This window comes from Papilio polytes, unplaced genomic scaffold (assembly GCF_000836215.1).
Source record: "Papilio polytes unplaced genomic scaffold, Ppol_1.0 DF823912.1, whole genome shotgun sequence".
In the NCBI taxonomy this organism is placed as follows: domain Eukaryota; kingdom Metazoa; phylum Arthropoda; class Insecta; order Lepidoptera; family Papilionidae; genus Papilio; species Papilio polytes.
In genome coordinates, this window is record NW_013525292.1 from 381,520 (window position 1) to 398,752 (window position 17,233).

General features: G+C 35.5%; 2 protein-coding genes across 3 annotated transcripts in view; both read left to right on the forward strand.

The window, feature by feature from the left end:
• Window positions 1-4,582: 4,582 nt before the first annotated feature.
• Window positions 4,583-6,808, forward strand: LOC106102678 (protamine-like). Of its 2 annotated transcripts, none has more exons than XM_013282228.1 (6): window positions 4,583-4,701; window positions 5,197-5,345; window positions 5,628-5,735; window positions 5,908-5,943; window positions 6,052-6,157; window positions 6,335-6,808. In XM_013282228.1, the coding sequence occupies exons 2-6, from the start codon at window positions 5,200-5,202 to the stop codon at window positions 6,482-6,484; spliced, it is 546 nt and encodes a 181-aa protein (XP_013137682.1). In that variant the 5' UTR covers window positions 4,583-4,701; window positions 5,197-5,199; the 3' UTR covers window positions 6,485-6,808. The 2 variants fall into 2 exon arrangements, with proteins under 2 accessions (XP_013137682.1, XP_013137683.1); XM_013282229.1 differs by having other exon boundaries at window positions 6,055-6,157.
• Window positions 6,809-7,433: 625 nt separating this feature from the next.
• The window catches only part of LOC106102631 (ovochymase-1), a 14,040-nt gene continuing 4,240 nt past the window's right edge, over window positions 7,434-17,233 (forward strand). The window contains exon 1 of the mRNA XM_013282172.1: window positions 7,434-7,841. Within this exon, the coding sequence (XP_013137626.1) occupies window positions 7,748-7,841 (94 nt within the window). The 5' untranslated portion in view covers window positions 7,434-7,747. The remainder of the gene's footprint in view (window positions 7,842-17,233) is intronic.

Below are 17,233 nucleotides of genomic sequence, written 5' to 3' on the forward strand. Positions count from 1 at the left end.
ATTTTAGTTTGATTACGTTAATTAGCAAACTGTTCTAAAAAAATGCTACGAATTAATTAAACTGTTCCGTAGTAACGCCTGTTTGATGTTTACCTAATTATTCTTAAGTATTTTATTTAAAATTGTATAGCATGAGTGTCGCCAAGGTGGAATTGGGGGCAGTTGCCCCTACATCTAGCTTATCATCGGCTGGGGGAGCCCATTTTGTTATTATTTAAATTGAATCCATCGAAATCAATGATTTTACTCGTACATACGTGCTAAACGCTTTGTGAAGTACAGCAATAAATGTGCAAATTAAGAACAATTTATTAAATTAATGACAATATAACGAGTAAAATTTCGAGAAATCGTTCGTAAAATTTGTCAGTTGTGGTATGACACCTACAGTTGGCGTACTGACAAATTCCTCGCTGCGCCGCGCTTTGTTAATGGATACATTATTACACTGCTTTTATTTGCGAGTACTTAACATATTCCGACTGTATACATGTATAATTAGTTATGTCATTGTTAAATAAAATTATACATAAATGCGAAAGATTAGTTGGATGGATGTTTGTGTTTGTAGTCTTAACGCCTGAACGGCATGAAATTTGGCATAGATTTAAAACATATACTGGAAGAACACATAAACAACTTAGTTACTTCGGTATTTTTTAATTCTTGAGCATAAGCTAGATATTATTGGCTTTTTTGGAGACTGTCCCGAAGAGCATCTATTCGATTTCATTGTAACATAAACGGTTATGGTAAACGAAACATTTCTGAGACAGAATACGAGGCGAACGTTAAAAGATAAGTGTAATTTTTCTTCGATTTCTCTTCTTCAAATGGTTTTATAGAGAGGTACCTCTAAGGTCAGTTGCCATTGTTTCTTTTTAATTGCACATGCATCTTTAATACATTTTTTGTTTTCACTTTAAAAACTTGTTTACAAAAAGATAAGCTTTAAACTTAAAAAATCTATTTGAAATAACTTTTACACGAAGCTTCAAGTAAAGCGCCATAGAGTAAATATTGCTGTATTTTCATGAAAAAAAATTATTTATATGCCTATAAATAAAGTTTTAATTTTATTGCTAGGTTATTAAAGTAGGAACGGAACTATTTTTTTACGCAAATAAACTGATCGCGTAATTTTGTCTCGTCTCAGAATTTATGGTGCAATCTGCCGTACGGTTCTATGATATTTTTAAAATCGTACTTTGCTGGTTATAACAAGTTTTCCTTTGTTACGTAAATAATGTAATTGTGTTTATTTATACGCTTTTATTACATAAAAAAATAACATCAATGTTAACAATTTATTTCTTCAAATTATTTGCAATGATTAATTCGATCGTATTGATAATAAACGCTTATATTTCATTATTTATTACTTATACCAAGTTCAATTGTAATTTTATTAATTGTATTACTACAAAGGTAGAGAAAGATCATAGAAAGTATGCATGGATTGTGTGAAAGAAGATATGCTTAAGGTAGTGTACTCAGATATGACCACTGATAGAGATGTATGGTAGAGTACATACTGAGCCGTCCCTCAGACAAGGGTAATTTTATGGTTGATCTACGTCTGACTTTTAATGAAATAATATTTAAATAAAAATTAGAAGTAACATCGTAAGCCCATGCAAATCTCATATTATATAGGTATTTTATTTGCCAATACAATGAAAGTAAAATTAACTAGTTATAAATACAAGTGTAGACGTCAGTATATATTTTTTATTTACTTATGATTTATCTAAGGATTAAGATATATATATCTCTATTCATTTTTTACTTTGCTTGATATTTCTTTGATGTCATTCGTTATGTCTTACATAAGAGTAAACGATTTTATATGTGAAATGATCCCTTTGATGTGCCGCTTTACATGTAATTAATGCTTTTTTATGTTTTAAATGAAGGGTGTCAAAGTATTTTATACCTGGTGTGATCTGAGATTTATGTAGACAGTTATGACACCTATCTTAAATAACGAGATGAAGAATTCGATTTGAAACTGAATTATTACTTAGGAACAGGACTTCCAAACGATTTTTAAGTCACTTTGAAATACGTGTAATCTGTCCCACCACTGGCTCAGATACCTAAAAAATGACGTCACTCTCAAATAAAGGAACAAAATCCGATATTTCCATCACATTTTTTACACATTGGATTGTTATTAGATAATTTACAATTCGATGGGACAGATCCTATATGAGTTCACCCAAATAAGTTAAAGTTACATTATGTTAGAGGAAACCAGTGTTCCATTTCATTACGTAGTTATCTTGTTACAATAAAAATTATTTAACCCATTTTTCTATTTACTTAAGAGAACGTCAAAAAAACTAAAAATTCGTACTTCAGGTAAGTAAAGTAAGGTGTTTAGTATTCTTATAAATTTATAAAACCTTGTGCTAATTTTTTTAACGTAAACATGTGTGCGAAATTGCGAACAGTAGAGCATACTTTGCAGCACAAACACATAAGGTTTGTTTATCTTCAAGGCGGTGTGGAGTGCGCAGTCTCACCTGTCCGTACGTCGGCTCTGGATTTATCGATACTTGTACGTCACTCGTCGTAACAATAACGGCAATTAACGTGGAACTACGTGCCGGTTATAGGGTTACTATCGCCCTGGGCGAATGGCGCGCCATTATGTCTGCCCTGGGCGGTTTCCATTCCGCGTTAGAGTCTAATGCTGACACTGGCCGTTTGAGTTGATGTTAAATTTCGTTAAAATTGATCGAGTTAAGAAATAATGTCGCATTACGTCTTACCTGAAAGCAGCTTTCACTCTAGTCCACTTAGAGACTTTAGATTTCTCCACTTCCTTTGAGAACACAAGATCTGATCTCCGTCTTATAGGAGTGGCGGGAGAAGCGTCACTCTCCTCTCCCCCCGCGGACCTTGACCTCTGCTTCCTGAGCAGGGAGCTGCCGAACCGACCGTGTCCTTTCATCTTCGACCCCGACCTCTTCATACTTCTCCCACCGGCCATCATCGTGTCGAAGATCGCCTGACCGTACTCACATTCCAATTCCGCATCCAACGCCTCATTTATAAGCTCCAATTCTCTTCCTTCTTCTTTTAACCGTTCAGACTCCTGGTCGATCCTTTTATGAGCTTCGTGTAGTTTTTTCAAATGGTTAACATCTCGCAGTCTTTTGAGAAGGCGTGCGTTATGTTCTTTCAATGTTACGAATTGGTCCAGCAGTTCTAAAAGCTTTTCGAGTTGATCCAAAGCTTCCAATGTATCTTTGGTCCGGAGAGCGAGGTCTTTTCCTCGTACGGAAAGAGGATCGTCGCGGTCTTTTAGACGCTGCAGCATACTCTCGCACAGAGCTTCAGCATCCGGGGTGCTATCGCTCAACCTCCAGTACTCCTCGAGGGTTGGAGCCCCAGTGTATGGGGAGGAGCCGTCAGTTTCTGAAGGGGTCTGCGGTGCTCTAACCGATAGAGACGCCGGCGCTTCGCCTCGCCGCCTCTTGTGCAGCGAAGTCCCGCTCGGTGGCAATTCGGTCAGATCTTTAGAATCTTTACGTTCCGCTTTACCGGGATTCTCATCAGGGGCGGCGCCGACGTCGATTACGTCACCGTCCTCCTTCTGTGACGTCATTTTAAATCCTGGCTGAGTTTCGGTTACTGTCTTAGCTATTTATAAACAACAATAAAGTCAGGTGAACTGTCCAATGGGGCTTCTGCGGCACATATCTTTATGGAATGCATACTATGTTCATATATTTTTTTTGCGTTTTGTTCATTACAAATAATTTTAATTCAGGTACTTCTATCACACAGTTTCATTTGACGCGATGCTTTCGCGCTTCAAACACTAATACCTAGACATATGAATGGCACGAAAATAACATTAGATCCACTGTTGCACTGTTTTGAATTCCTTCAATAAGCTTTCTCTGAATCGATACCGCTCATCGATTTTAATATCACACCTATTCTATGGTTGAATAGCATTAAGGATTTCAGAGATAATATAAAATTTAAGGATATTTTAATAGAGAAATTAAAGATTCCGTATCGTTCCCCGCCCAAGTGTGCGCAGACGCATGTCGGGCGGCGGCGACGGCGGGCGAGCACTGCGGCGGCGGGCGCGGCGCGGAACCGCCCGACTCATTCCGAACGTATATTTTTAACTTTCGAATTTCCTTACGCTAGCGCCGCTCAAAAATATATCTAACGCCTCTAAGAATAAAGCACTCGAGATAACCGACGTTAATATTATTAATACCTACTTTCTTAATGCTTCCGAACCGAGATCCCATTAACCCATATATTTTTTTAATGGAAATAAATGTACGTTTTTAGTTTCCCGCTTGTCGCGTGTTTCAGATTAATGTCGAGAGATTTTCTTACATTTTCTCGCTAAGCGAATTTAATACCATGTTTAAATTGCAAATTAGCAAGTTATTTTGTGCAATTTGTTTCACAGAGTTGCTCAAAGGTTACAAGTATATATTTCAGATGTAGAAGGAGTTTTTATTTTAGAAAAGAGTTTTGTCATTTAGCTGTCCGTTAATAATCAGTTGATCAAATCTGATGTAATTTTAAAGAAAGAAGATTGTCGTTCTCCGAAACAAAATGTTTCTTACAGTTATGTCTTGTATTTTATAGTGACATTTGTTATTTTAACTAAATTTTATATAATATTTTATGTTTATGCTGGCGGACGGCACTTAATGTTTGGTAAGCGTTGTTTTTATTGATTTTTGTACCGTGAAGTTTGACTTATCACAGGTAAATTGAGGTCTACGAGCAATGCAAGAGCAGGATTGCATTTAGTATGGGCCTTGATTTGTACAATAAAGACGAACATAAAGGTATTTCAACCATTAATAATGATTTTTAAGTAGTATATCTCTTGTGAATACATATAAAGATGTATATATACTTTGTGCTGTGGGATCCTAAACTATGTTAGACTTGAATCAAGTTTTCAGTATATAATGTTTGTAATAAATAGATTTGTCAAGCAACAGCTGTTGTGTTGTAGACGTGACATTCGTACTCGTATAGTTATAAAATTATTTACATATATCTACGAAACACAACAAGATACTGGACGTCTAATAAGTGACTTTAGCCTAGTTTTTTTAAGTTCTATTAGCCACCAGGGGCATAACTGAGCATAAGTTACCATAGAGGGGTTGAAAGCTACCCAAAGTTAAGGGTTGTGTTCAGATTATGACGGGCAGCTGCAACGGCGACCCTGAAGTGAAGGAGGAGAAGCGGCTGAACGATGACCTTCTGCTGTTCATGCGCAAGCGCAGCGAGACCGACGCACCGCGCTACACTGCCCGCCTAAAGACATACGTCGACCTGCAACAAAAGTATATGAAACATGCTTAGCCCCTTTACCCTAGGCAATAAGATCTAGTGTTCCTTTTTAGTATAGTTAATTATTGGACAGAATAAATGGACTTGGATAATCCCTAAAAAACACCCTTTAATACTTAAAATTGATGTCACCAGATATTTTGTTTTTATTTTCAATGCTTTTGTTGACATACAAATTTTATTATTTTCGTGTTTATGGTCGCCTGCGAAGTTAAATGTTAGCGTTTGTCAGATTTATTTACGATTAAGTGTAATTGCTGTGTTTGTGGCGTCAGGCGCCGGCGGGCAGCGGTCGCCCGACGCAACGCGGAACATGCTGCCGAGAAAGCTGCCTTTAAGAAGAAAGCAGAATCCGAGCCCAAGGATAAAAGACCTTCATCTGCGTAAATAGACACACTTTTTGTTCTACTTCAATTCAAAAATGATTATTTAACTCTGTCATTATCATCAGCATGTCATTCCACTGCTGGAATTTCACAAATGCCTTTCATAGTATAACTATTTTAGGTTATAATATTTTAATCAACTTAAAATGTTACTATAATGCTTTTCCAGGGAACGGCAAGAGGTCGACGATGACAAATCAAGACGGTAAGTAAATATAATGTGAAATTAGTTTGTCCGTATGTTCACAGTGAACTATAATGTGATGCGTGTCAAGTAATTGGCGCTTGAACTTTGGTAATATTTCTTGTTAAGTAGCCGCGCGATGAAGGATAAGCCGTGGGCCGACAGCGGCTCCTTCTCCAGGGAAGAGTCTGACGCCTGCTGCCGCCGGCGCAGGAGACGCCGCTCCTGTAGACGTGTATGTTCTCATTCTTTTATATTCATGTTAGTCTAAGGTTATTTAAGAGACGATAAAATTGTAAACTTATTGCTTATATAATAAGGTTGATATTATTAGGTACTTTTCACTCGTCGATTAACAATATTGTAGTCAACGGTGTTTGTTGTAATGTCTTTTATATTTGTATGCTTGTAGCCTCGCAGACGGCGGCGATGCCGACGGCGCAGTCGACGTCGACGGCGGCGCAGCGTGTGCAGTCGACGCCGACGCCGACGTCGCCGCCGCTCGCGCAGCCGCCGACGCCGCCGCCGCTGCCGCCGCCGACGTCGACGCCGCTGTCGTTGATGTAACGCCGCTGCTGACGTCACAGCCGCCGCTGCCGCTGACGTCACTTCAAAGTTAACCCGATCCAAATTGAAGCGTGACTGAATACATTGCAAGCTTAGGTATAGTACGTGGAGAAAAAAATGGCATGTCGTTGACTCTTGGAAAGCTAAATTCGTCGTTATCTTTGGTGTCGAAGATGTAAAATCAAAAGTCGATCGTCCCTTTCCAAAGGTTAATACGCCATATTTTCCCCCGCGTTCTGTTCCAATCCACCCGAGCCACAAATTACTGAATGCCGTTCTATCATCGCTGCCAGTTTTGAATCAAATGTGATGTTTTTGTTTTGTGACCTATTTTGTGATATTGTTATTGTAATTTTTTGTGTGTTTATATTTTTTGTACAATTGTTTCTTTACAATTTTTTTACAATGAAAATGTTGTTTAAGATTTATCTGTTATTTTATTTGCACTTCTCTCATTTTACCAAAACTACCAAGTACTAAAGATATCACCTGGCGAGGTGCCTGTGCGGCGGCGAGCACGCGACTGCGTCCGCTAGTTACGAGAACCGCACGCGCCTTCATTTCACTCTCTTTGGACAGAAATCGACAACATTTTCATTGCGGTCAGAAAATGAGAGTGATTCCTCAGCTCTAAACACTTTCAATTTCTTGCGGCACAACGTGCTGTAAGTGAAAACTGTTATCGAACATGTAATCCTTTATATGACACAGTTTACTTAAATTGTAGTTATATAATAAAATAAATTGCCTACGTGGTCTATGTTTTGTGGCAAATTTTAGCGACCGCCGAAATTGAGAGAGATATGTAGGTAATAACAAACAACTCTTCATCAATCCATTTAAACCTTCGCTTTTGACATTATTATTAAATTATATTTGTAAATGACTTTGTTGTTCGTATGATGTTTGTCTGTTTGTATGATCAGCCAAAGGTTAGAAATACCTCTCTACATTTTTTAATTTCTGTTAATTCTTAACACCACTCCTGGTCGTCCGAATTTCATACTTCTGACACAAAATGTTGTCAACCTCATCGTGCGGGACCGTAACATTTCCCCAGTGGGGGCACGCGCTGGGGCAGTGCGGAAAAAACATCAAAAGTTCCTACACCAAGTCAATGAAGTTACAACACCACTGTTTACCTGTCATTTCTGATTTGGCGCTGGTGCCAGCGGACGTCAGTTTGCGCCCTTTTTCCCGCGAAAAATATTTAAAAATAGTTTAAATAAATTATTAGATGATGAATTAGTGTTGTGTAATGATGGCAATCAGTCGTTATAGTGTTCTTTTGTTGAGTGGTGTTTTGGTATGGGCTCAGTTTTTTGACATCAGTGATGCTTACAGTCAAAGAGGTAAGATTTATTTAAACATCTGTTATATGCCACCACTAGACGTAAGTATACGCTGTAATTTAAATAATAATAATTGTTTATTAGACCTGTGTAAATTAAGAACTACACAGTTACACAATACTAAAATATTTGGACCAATAGCACCGATAATTTAATGGTTGGTGGTTGTTGGTCGAATTCTGCCATTCGACTGTCATGAACCATATCCTATTCTCATGCTAATAGGAAAAGTAACAATAATCTATTAATCTTATCAATACTCATAAGAAAGTTGTGTTAATTTTTAAACTTATTGCTTTGGTTTGTTGTTTCGTATAGATAGTTGTCTCTATCTTTATAAAGATGAAGATAGGGATGAGGGAAATATTTTAACACAAGATAGAGGAATTGAAGACTCTCATTAGAGACTTTTAATCGGATAACAGATTAATCGGCCGCTTAATCAGTGTGTATATGTGCAGGTGCGCCTTACACCGATTTTGTCTTATATGATTTTGGTATGACAGCTCGAGCTGACATATCGGCCGATAAATAGTCTATAGTCGGACACCTCTTACTAGTAAATATATCCCAAGCTTTAAAATCTACAACTTCATATTTGATTGAATCATCATTATAGCGCAGGTCATCACACCGATGGAGCTCTAATAAATATAGACTTTCACTGATCTCGTCCACTGATGATAACAATTTAGAATAAATCTAAAGATCGCCACACAAATGGCACGTTTTCCCCGAGCGGGTGCGGACATTGACGAGGAAATTGTATCTGAATACAAGCTTTATTGATTGTGATTTGGAGTACGGAATTAAACCATTTGTAGTCACGTAGTCATCTTAGATATAGTTAAATAGAATATTTTATTTTCTAGCATATATGAAACTAGCTGTTGCTTGCGACTTCGGCTGCGTAAATTTAAAGAATAATGAATAAATCAAAATAGCATATGTTACTCACAGATAAATTTTCTAACGGTAAAATAATTTTTAAAATCGGCTCAGTAACGTTTGAGTTATTTCAATATATAAAAAAAACAAATCTTTCCTCTTTATAACTACTAAAGATAAGCTCAATGCAGTTTTTAGTTATAGTAATAAGAAGTATTTCATACATACTTCGTCCGTTACGCTGTAACTTTAAGTTATTGACTTATGTAGTACTCGTGTACACATTAATTCAGAAGTTAGCAGCAAACATGTAAATAACAAAAAAAATGTTGTTATCCTGATATTTCTTAAGTTTACATATTTATATGTAATTAGCTTTAGCCCGCGACTCCGTTCCCATGGAATTAAAAAGTAGCTTATGTATTCTTCCAGGCAATCCTCTACATCTAAGCCATATTTTATCAAAATCATTTCAGCCGTTTAGGCTACAAACTTCAACAAACATCCATGTAAACTTTCGCATTTATAATGTTAGTAAGATTGCTTCCGTAGTCCATAAATTCATGAAAATAAGATAAAATTACTGTGTACCTTACTACCTTAATTCCCACTGTTGTTTTAAAAAAACGAAAGTCATATAAACTTTATAATTTCAACTGATAACAACACGTCTAAATTAAATTACACCAATAAATTGAAATGAGATTAAAAGAACTCCTTTTAGTAGCGGCGTTGAAACGGAATGTCGATTGCAAAACGTTACGAAACCAAAAGTTTATTGTAGGAAAGCTAAAAAGCAGAAGTAAAGCGCTCAGATGACGTCACAATACGGAGCGCGATGGATTTCTCGGCGCGGTTCCACTTGGCTCCCGCGTATTGTACCTTTTGTTTTGTGATAGCAGTGAACTGCGAGTAATTTAATTGATTTCGTAAAATTTATGAGTAATAAATTATATTGACTTTAAAGTAATTTTGATTTCAGTTTAATGGAACATAATTTAATTATTATTTTATTATTATGTTTATTAACTTGACTATTTCTAATAACCACACTTTAATAACAAAGACATTACATTGTGTCGATTATCTAGGATAGGTCACCCTAGACACTAGATTATCGGCTCGCCCTGGAGTCAGCTAAGCTAAGCAATTAATGTTGTTGTTACTGTAAGTGGTATTATAGTTTCTATAGTTAATTTTCGAAAAAAAAATCATTTAAAACCTTGGTTACACCTTAGATTATAGTTAAAAGTGGCGCGTACCAGTCAATTCGCTGCGATGGCGGTAGTCTACGATCGGTATCGGTTTTCAGTGATTTTTATCGAGTTTCTAAGATTGTGGCGACGCGACGCCGCAGCCGTTGCGCCGCCAGCGCCGCGCCGCGCCGCGGTACGCGCGGATTAGATCCACTTTCACGTATTTACACTTGGAACGAATTATACGTAACAAACGCTTCCTGTTATCTTTCAATTAAATTTGACACTTGTTATTACAAGCATATTGTGATAATGATTCTTTGGTTACTATTTTATCGGGGCATTTTTATTTGATAATATTATAAAAAAGATTTGGATTTTTATATTTTTGTATGTATTGAAGTAACTTAAAAACTACTGGGCCGATTTAGAAAATTCTATCATCATAATTAATCTACGTTTTCAGTAAATAACTCACGGTAATATTTAGTTTCAAGCGGAAGAAGTCGCGAACAACAAATAGTTGTCTATAAAATGTTGTGCGCACCGCATTATTTGATTAGAATTTATTGAATTGTTGACGCCTGCATTAAGTCATTAACACGAACAAGGAAGCTGCAATAGAAATCAAATGACACAACTAAATCGAAACGATCCCGTATCGTATTCCACGTTCGTAACGTCATTTAATTCTATTCCGTAATGCAATAATGATAATTCCCTTCCAACTGTACGTAATTCTAGATGACAGTTTCTCGGCTTTCACTATCTAGGGTCGCGGGTTCGACGCCTGGTCGACGATGACCGCTCAAACCATGCGGTAAATAAAACCAACGCTCGTTTGTCATTTGCAATCATTATTCATTTGTCATTTGTTTTAATGATTATTTAATTACGATCTCCATAATGTCAACTCAACCATTAATTAGTCGTCTTGGTTAAGGAAGACCGAAGAAAATATGGATTGGTTTGTGTTAAAGAGGATATGCTGAAGACGGTAGTGAATTCAGATAGGTTGATAGAGATGTATGGAAGAGCAGCACATACTATGCAAACAATAGGGCAAGCAGATGACGAGTTGATCATGAGAAAATTACACTAAGGGTCTTCTTTAGGGTCCAATTAACGTTTCTGAGTTTGACAATATGTGATGTAGTAACTACTAGTATGTATTAAATAATGCAATAAATAGAAGTTGCGGAATGCGGAAACTAGAAGTCTTAAATAACATTTCTATGACTTGCATCAATCTTTTCCTTTGTCGGACTTAGTTTAGCTCGCGCCGGAACATTGCGTAAACTTAGGAAAGTAACGACACCATAATAACTAAAGGAATGCTTTTCATTGGTGTTATAATAACGATATGTAAGTCATAAGCGGTAGCGTTTGTTGAACTTAACAGATTAAATATTTTTCGTCTTATTATTGATAGTTTTCTGTGGTTGTTGAATCGATCTTTGGGATTAGCTAAATTTATTTGAAACGTGTTACGTGTAAATATACTTTAAGTATTCTTTGATAATTAGCTTTTTAATTTGTGACATGTTATATAATTTTGATACTCTTTGGATATAAAAACTGTAAGCGATACCATGGGAACATGTTGTTGTTAAGTCAGGGGGATGAATAAAAAGAAAACTAACCTGGAATAAATCGTTTTAATTCTCAACAATCTGATTTTACAGCAGTTATTGCGTTATTTGGAAGTTCTGCACTTAGTCTGTGTAACTGATGTCTTGTTTGTAATATAGACTATAACTATATTATGATAACGATTTCTATATTTTTGTTTGGTAGATGTTCTTTTAGTCCGTTTTAATCAGATAATTTTAAAAATATTATTATTCTTAAATTTAACAATTTCTTTAAAATTCGGTGAATTTTGACAAAATTTCAAATCGCTTATTGCTTGTGCCGTATCAGATTGCGTTATAGATTCATTATAAGCAATGCAATGGACAGTGGGCGGTGCATTATGGTACACTAATTCAATCAAGTTGCGTCATCCAGGGAACGAGGGAACTGATGAAGATATGATTACAAAATGTTGAAATATTGAGCAAGCGCATAGATTTGTGTAGCCAGACATTTTTGCTTTAACAGTAACTCTAAAATGCATTTGTTTTTATTTAAGACTATTTATTTCTCATGATTTCGACAGCGTAAAATTTAAAAAAAAAAAAAAAAAATATAGCCAATGTTACTTACTGATAAAGTAGCTTTTTAATGTTGAAAAATTTTTTTAAATCTATCCAGTATTTTTGAGTTATTTCAATACATACAAAAATACAAAACTTTCCTCTTTATAATATTAGTATAACTAGATTAAAAAGGTTAAGTTAATGACGATAGTATTATGTACAAGAGGTAATACATATGTTAACAATATGTAAGTTCAATTTTCATGTATCATGATTAACTATCAATCTATCGATAAACCAATAACCGCGAAACAAACCGCATTCATACGTATTCAACCACTTTCACACAAATACAATCCTTTACTTATATACAGATTTAAGTTAGCTTTAAGTTGCCAAATACACTTAAATTTTAACATACTTCAACCATTAATTAACTGTGACTTGTTCGATTTGGATTTTCGACAGATCAAAGTTGAAACATTATTTTGAGTAGGTACGTAATGCGATTTAGACAAATCTTACTTATAAATGCGAAAGTTTAGATGGATGTTTGTTAGAGTTTGTAGCTTAAACTCCTGAACGGATCTAGATTTGTAGATGTAGAACATAGTCTGGAATAACATATACTACTTATTATGTTTTATTTAATTCGAAAACAGTTAACAATAAAGTTACATTGAAGCAGTGTCAAAACTCGTATTTAACAGAACAATGTCTCTATATTTTTAGGTTATAAGTTTTTAACTGTTCAATATGAAAATATTATTAAATTACAAACAATAATTATTTAAATAACTATCTCGTTGTCTATTATTTATATTTTCCGCTATCAATGACTGGTGTCTGTCAGGCGGCAATGAAAGTAAGAGGCTTGGGGTTCGATACCCGGCCGGAAACTACACTAGGAAGTGTTTCCAGTGTGGCTTGCACGCGCCGTACTATGCATAAGCGAGCTATCTACTATTTATGTCTTAGTTTATTTTGATAATTTATTTAGCAAACTCTATTATTTTACGGTCAGAATCAATTCGATCTTAAGTTTCAGGTTGAAGTTAGATAAGTGAGTTTTGTAAGTTTTAGACTTATGGGGCGTTATCGTCGCTTCGCGACAAAGCCCCCTGTGTAAATAAATAAACAAAAAAAAAGTTTCAGGTCATCCGCGACGTTTTTTATTATTATTTTAAACAAATCTCTTCTAAATTAATCAATTTAAACATAGCAATAAAAATCGAAAAAGTATTGTTTAGAGGTCGATCGAATTCTTTGTATTTCGCGCATGTAAGTACAATTAGGGAATTTGGTGGTGTTAAAGCAACAGTTGATTGAATGTTTTATACGCATTGTGACCACGACCTGGGACATGTCAACAAGTTACATACAAGGCCTATTGTTATCTATTATTATTCCATCGTTTGCACAATTTACTACTACCTAATAGGTTATTCTGAGTAGAACACAGCAGATTTTCGCAACTGTACATATATAAATGATATAATATTAATTCTTAAATGTCTCCTACAATAGACTTAGAATTGATGTGATAATTCAATAAATTGACCATAATATAATAGATTACTGCAGCCTTAATACTTTGTACTCTTATTGCTTGTCGGAGAAAATGCTCGCGATGACAAAAAGTACCAATTTTTTATCAATAATGCCCACGGATTTTTTGTCATTAATTGTGCACATTACTGAGTTGTATAACTTCGGACTTTCTTTAATAATAAAAAACTATTACGTGACTGAACTCGGGTCGCTTCCAAACAGATCCGGGTTCGATTATTGTTCTTTGTTATAGAGCCAGTGCATTAGTTATACCCAATTTATTGGCAGATGCAATTTATTTTCGCAAATGAAATTTATTAGTTGAATTAGAATTTGAGATACTTCAATTATTTTTAAAGTGTCTATTTTTTTATAATATAAGGTAGCAAACAAGTAAGCGGCCACCTGAATCCACCGAAATGGAAAGCGACCGCTGCCCATAACATGCGCAATTGCAGATGCGTTGCCTCTTCTTAACTGATTGAGGAGGAGACGCACATAAAGAGGACATTTCCCCTTTCTATGCGTCTCCTCCACCGACAAATTTACTTTTTCTTACCATACTTTCCTCTGACGAAAAGGGTGAAAAGGGAAAAGGACTAAAAATAGGCCTCCGGCACCACACTCATCAGAAGAAACATAGAATTGCTTCCACTTCACGCTTGTTTTCTGTGTGGTCGTGGTATTACACCGGGCGAGCCGGCCCATTCGTGCAAAGATCTTAAAGCGGGCACTACCACTGTTAAATGTCTATTTCACGCTACAATTATTAGAACGTGCACTATTGTTAGATGTAACAAATTAGAATTTATTCTTATAGTGGAATACAATTTTGTATCAATGAGGGAATTAAAGCTTTTTTTAAATCGACTTGCTGCATAGAAATTATTTTTATTTTAGTTCGTAAGACTTTCTAGTAAATTAGATCTAAATGACCGAAGTTACGAGTAAAACAAATTAATGTAATAAAATTTGCACTTGCTTTATTTATTGTGTTGGACCGTTTACATTGCTTTGTACTTTAACTATTATTTTTATATTCTTTTCTCGACAGTAATCATACTAATATTATAAATGCGAAAGTTTAGATGGATGGATAGATGGATGTTTGTTAGAGTTTGTAGCCTAAACAGCTGAACGGATTTCGATGAAATTTGGTATAGATGTAGAGGATAGTCTGGAAGAACACATAGGATACTCGCATTTGTTTTTTTTAATTCCACGCGGGCAGAGTCGCGGGCGAAAGCTAGTAAATAACTAAAACGATTAAATTACGCAGACGTCTGGATTTCTGACGCAATGTGACCACAAACCACAATTACTGTTTCATGTTCATTTTTATGCCTAAAACTCGAGATTGACTAATTTGGTAAATGCAAACAAATTATTTTTTTTTATTAAATTCCTTTCGGAGGCATTTGTTTATTGGTGACTAAGAGACTCTAAATGTGGAATTAGTGTGAGAGATTGGACTGTTAAACACTCTGATTAGGGAAGTTTTGGTTGTTTATTTTAATGATTTTATAATCGTTTTGATCAACTAAAACTAATTTTGTACTATATATAACTAAAGTTTAATAAAGTAAGGGACAACTGCATTAAATGTTACATTTAATATACATATATAAAATCATCAAAATTTCTCGGAATTTTAGAAAACAAACCTCTTGCTAACCAAATATAACCTTCAAACTAATCAAAAATCAATTTGATATGAGAAACGAGCCGTTACCGGTGTGTCTGTACGTACACTTGAATGGTTTGATTTAATAGTTACTACAATCGTTTAGACAAGCGATCTTCAAGTAGCTATGACAAATTGTTACGCGAAAGTATAAACAAGCCTTAAGAATTAACAAATTCAATGATGCGCGGTTTGAATCATAGAATTTAATTAATTGATTACTATATTACAATACTTCCATTTATTAAATAAGTATTTTTTTATTTAGGTTTCTTTTTCTATACATAAAAATGGCTAAGCTGGCTGGCTGTGCAAAGCTTTAAAAATTATGAAAAATTGAATTTTCGCAAGTGTAACTATACAATAAGTAAATATACGGTAGCATTATAAGTCCCTAAGTACGTAAATAATTCAAAGTGAACCGTTGATCGATTGTTGGCTGACGAGCTCATTAGGCAGGTTATTCACTTGACTGAAAGTAGCCTCATCAGGCCATCATCAGCTAATGATGTACTTTCACCTTTATTTTGCTCTGATTGCAACCTTACCTAATACAGTCTCATTGGGCTTTATGTAATGAAGTATATAACACGTACGCTATTATTTGAATTCCATATTCATTTGTCAAAGGTTAAAGACAAAGGCTTTTTAGAGCAATGGTGTATAGAACAAGTCGCCTTAAAGATCGCCAAACTTCGAAAGAAGATGACACTTTAAGAAATGAAGAGAACTAAAGGTTAAAAAAGATTAATTAAGACGTTGATATCATAAACTTATTAATTACTCCATCATCTCCCCTACTATCCTACCCCCGTAGTGGCGTACAGGGTTTTCGTCCCCCAAATAACACTATCATCCGTCATCTTAGCTATCGCTTTCTTCTTGATCATATCCCTTTATATTCATTACTTGATATTTAACAGTGGTAGTGCCCGCTTTAACATCTTAGCACGAATGGACCGGCACGCCCCCAGTAATACCACGACCACACAGATGACAGGCGTGAAATGGAAGCAATTCCGTGTTTCGTCTGATGAGTGTGGTGCCGGAGGCCTAATTTAAGTCTCTTTCTATTTACCACCCTTTTCTTGTAAGGAGGGGATGGGAAGAGGAAGTGGATTAGACGGAGGAGGAGATGCATAGGAAGGGGAAATATCCTCTTTATGTGCGTCTCTGTCGGATAAGGGTAGGCAACGCATCTGCAATTGCGGATGTCTATGGGCAGCGGTCGCTTCGCCATTTTGGCGGATTCAGGTGGCCGCTTGCTAGTTTGCCACCTTATGTTATAAAAAAGACTTAAGATTTTTATAGTAAACTTAAAAGGTGTAACTCAACTGTGGGTTTTTAAAAAAATGTACCATCTACTTCATTTTTAAGAAAATTGTTGTAGGAATGTTTTTGTACATGCGTTGGCGATAGAAGCTAACGAAAATTCTCTATGATCTTTTTAAAATTCATTTCTATAGATGTCAAACATTAAATGATTTAGTTTCTTCTTGCTTTGTGTTAGTTGACAAAGTTAATTATCCAAACTCTTCAAATTCCTTTCTTTGTGACAAATGTTTGACCATCCATCATCATTACCGTCAGAGCTCTTTTAACTAACCTAAAAGTAAAGACAGTTACCTTTGAACGTTTTAAAAAGATTTCATTTACAATGTTGTTTTAACACTTTTAATTCCATATTTTCGTTACTATGAATAAGAGGGTGAAATGGGTGGATGTGGGCTATTCGCATTGGCGTCGCCAAGAGAGGTCTTCTGCTTCCTTAAGAGAAACATGAAAAAAAAATATTTAAAGAACATATGTATATCTAGAAGCAACTTTCTCAGTCTCACTCGGGCAATAAATATCGATAACAAGGCATGTATCAGATAAGGATCGGCAATTAGTCGGCCATCGCCTGCCATTCGGAGATACAATCGGTAGTAG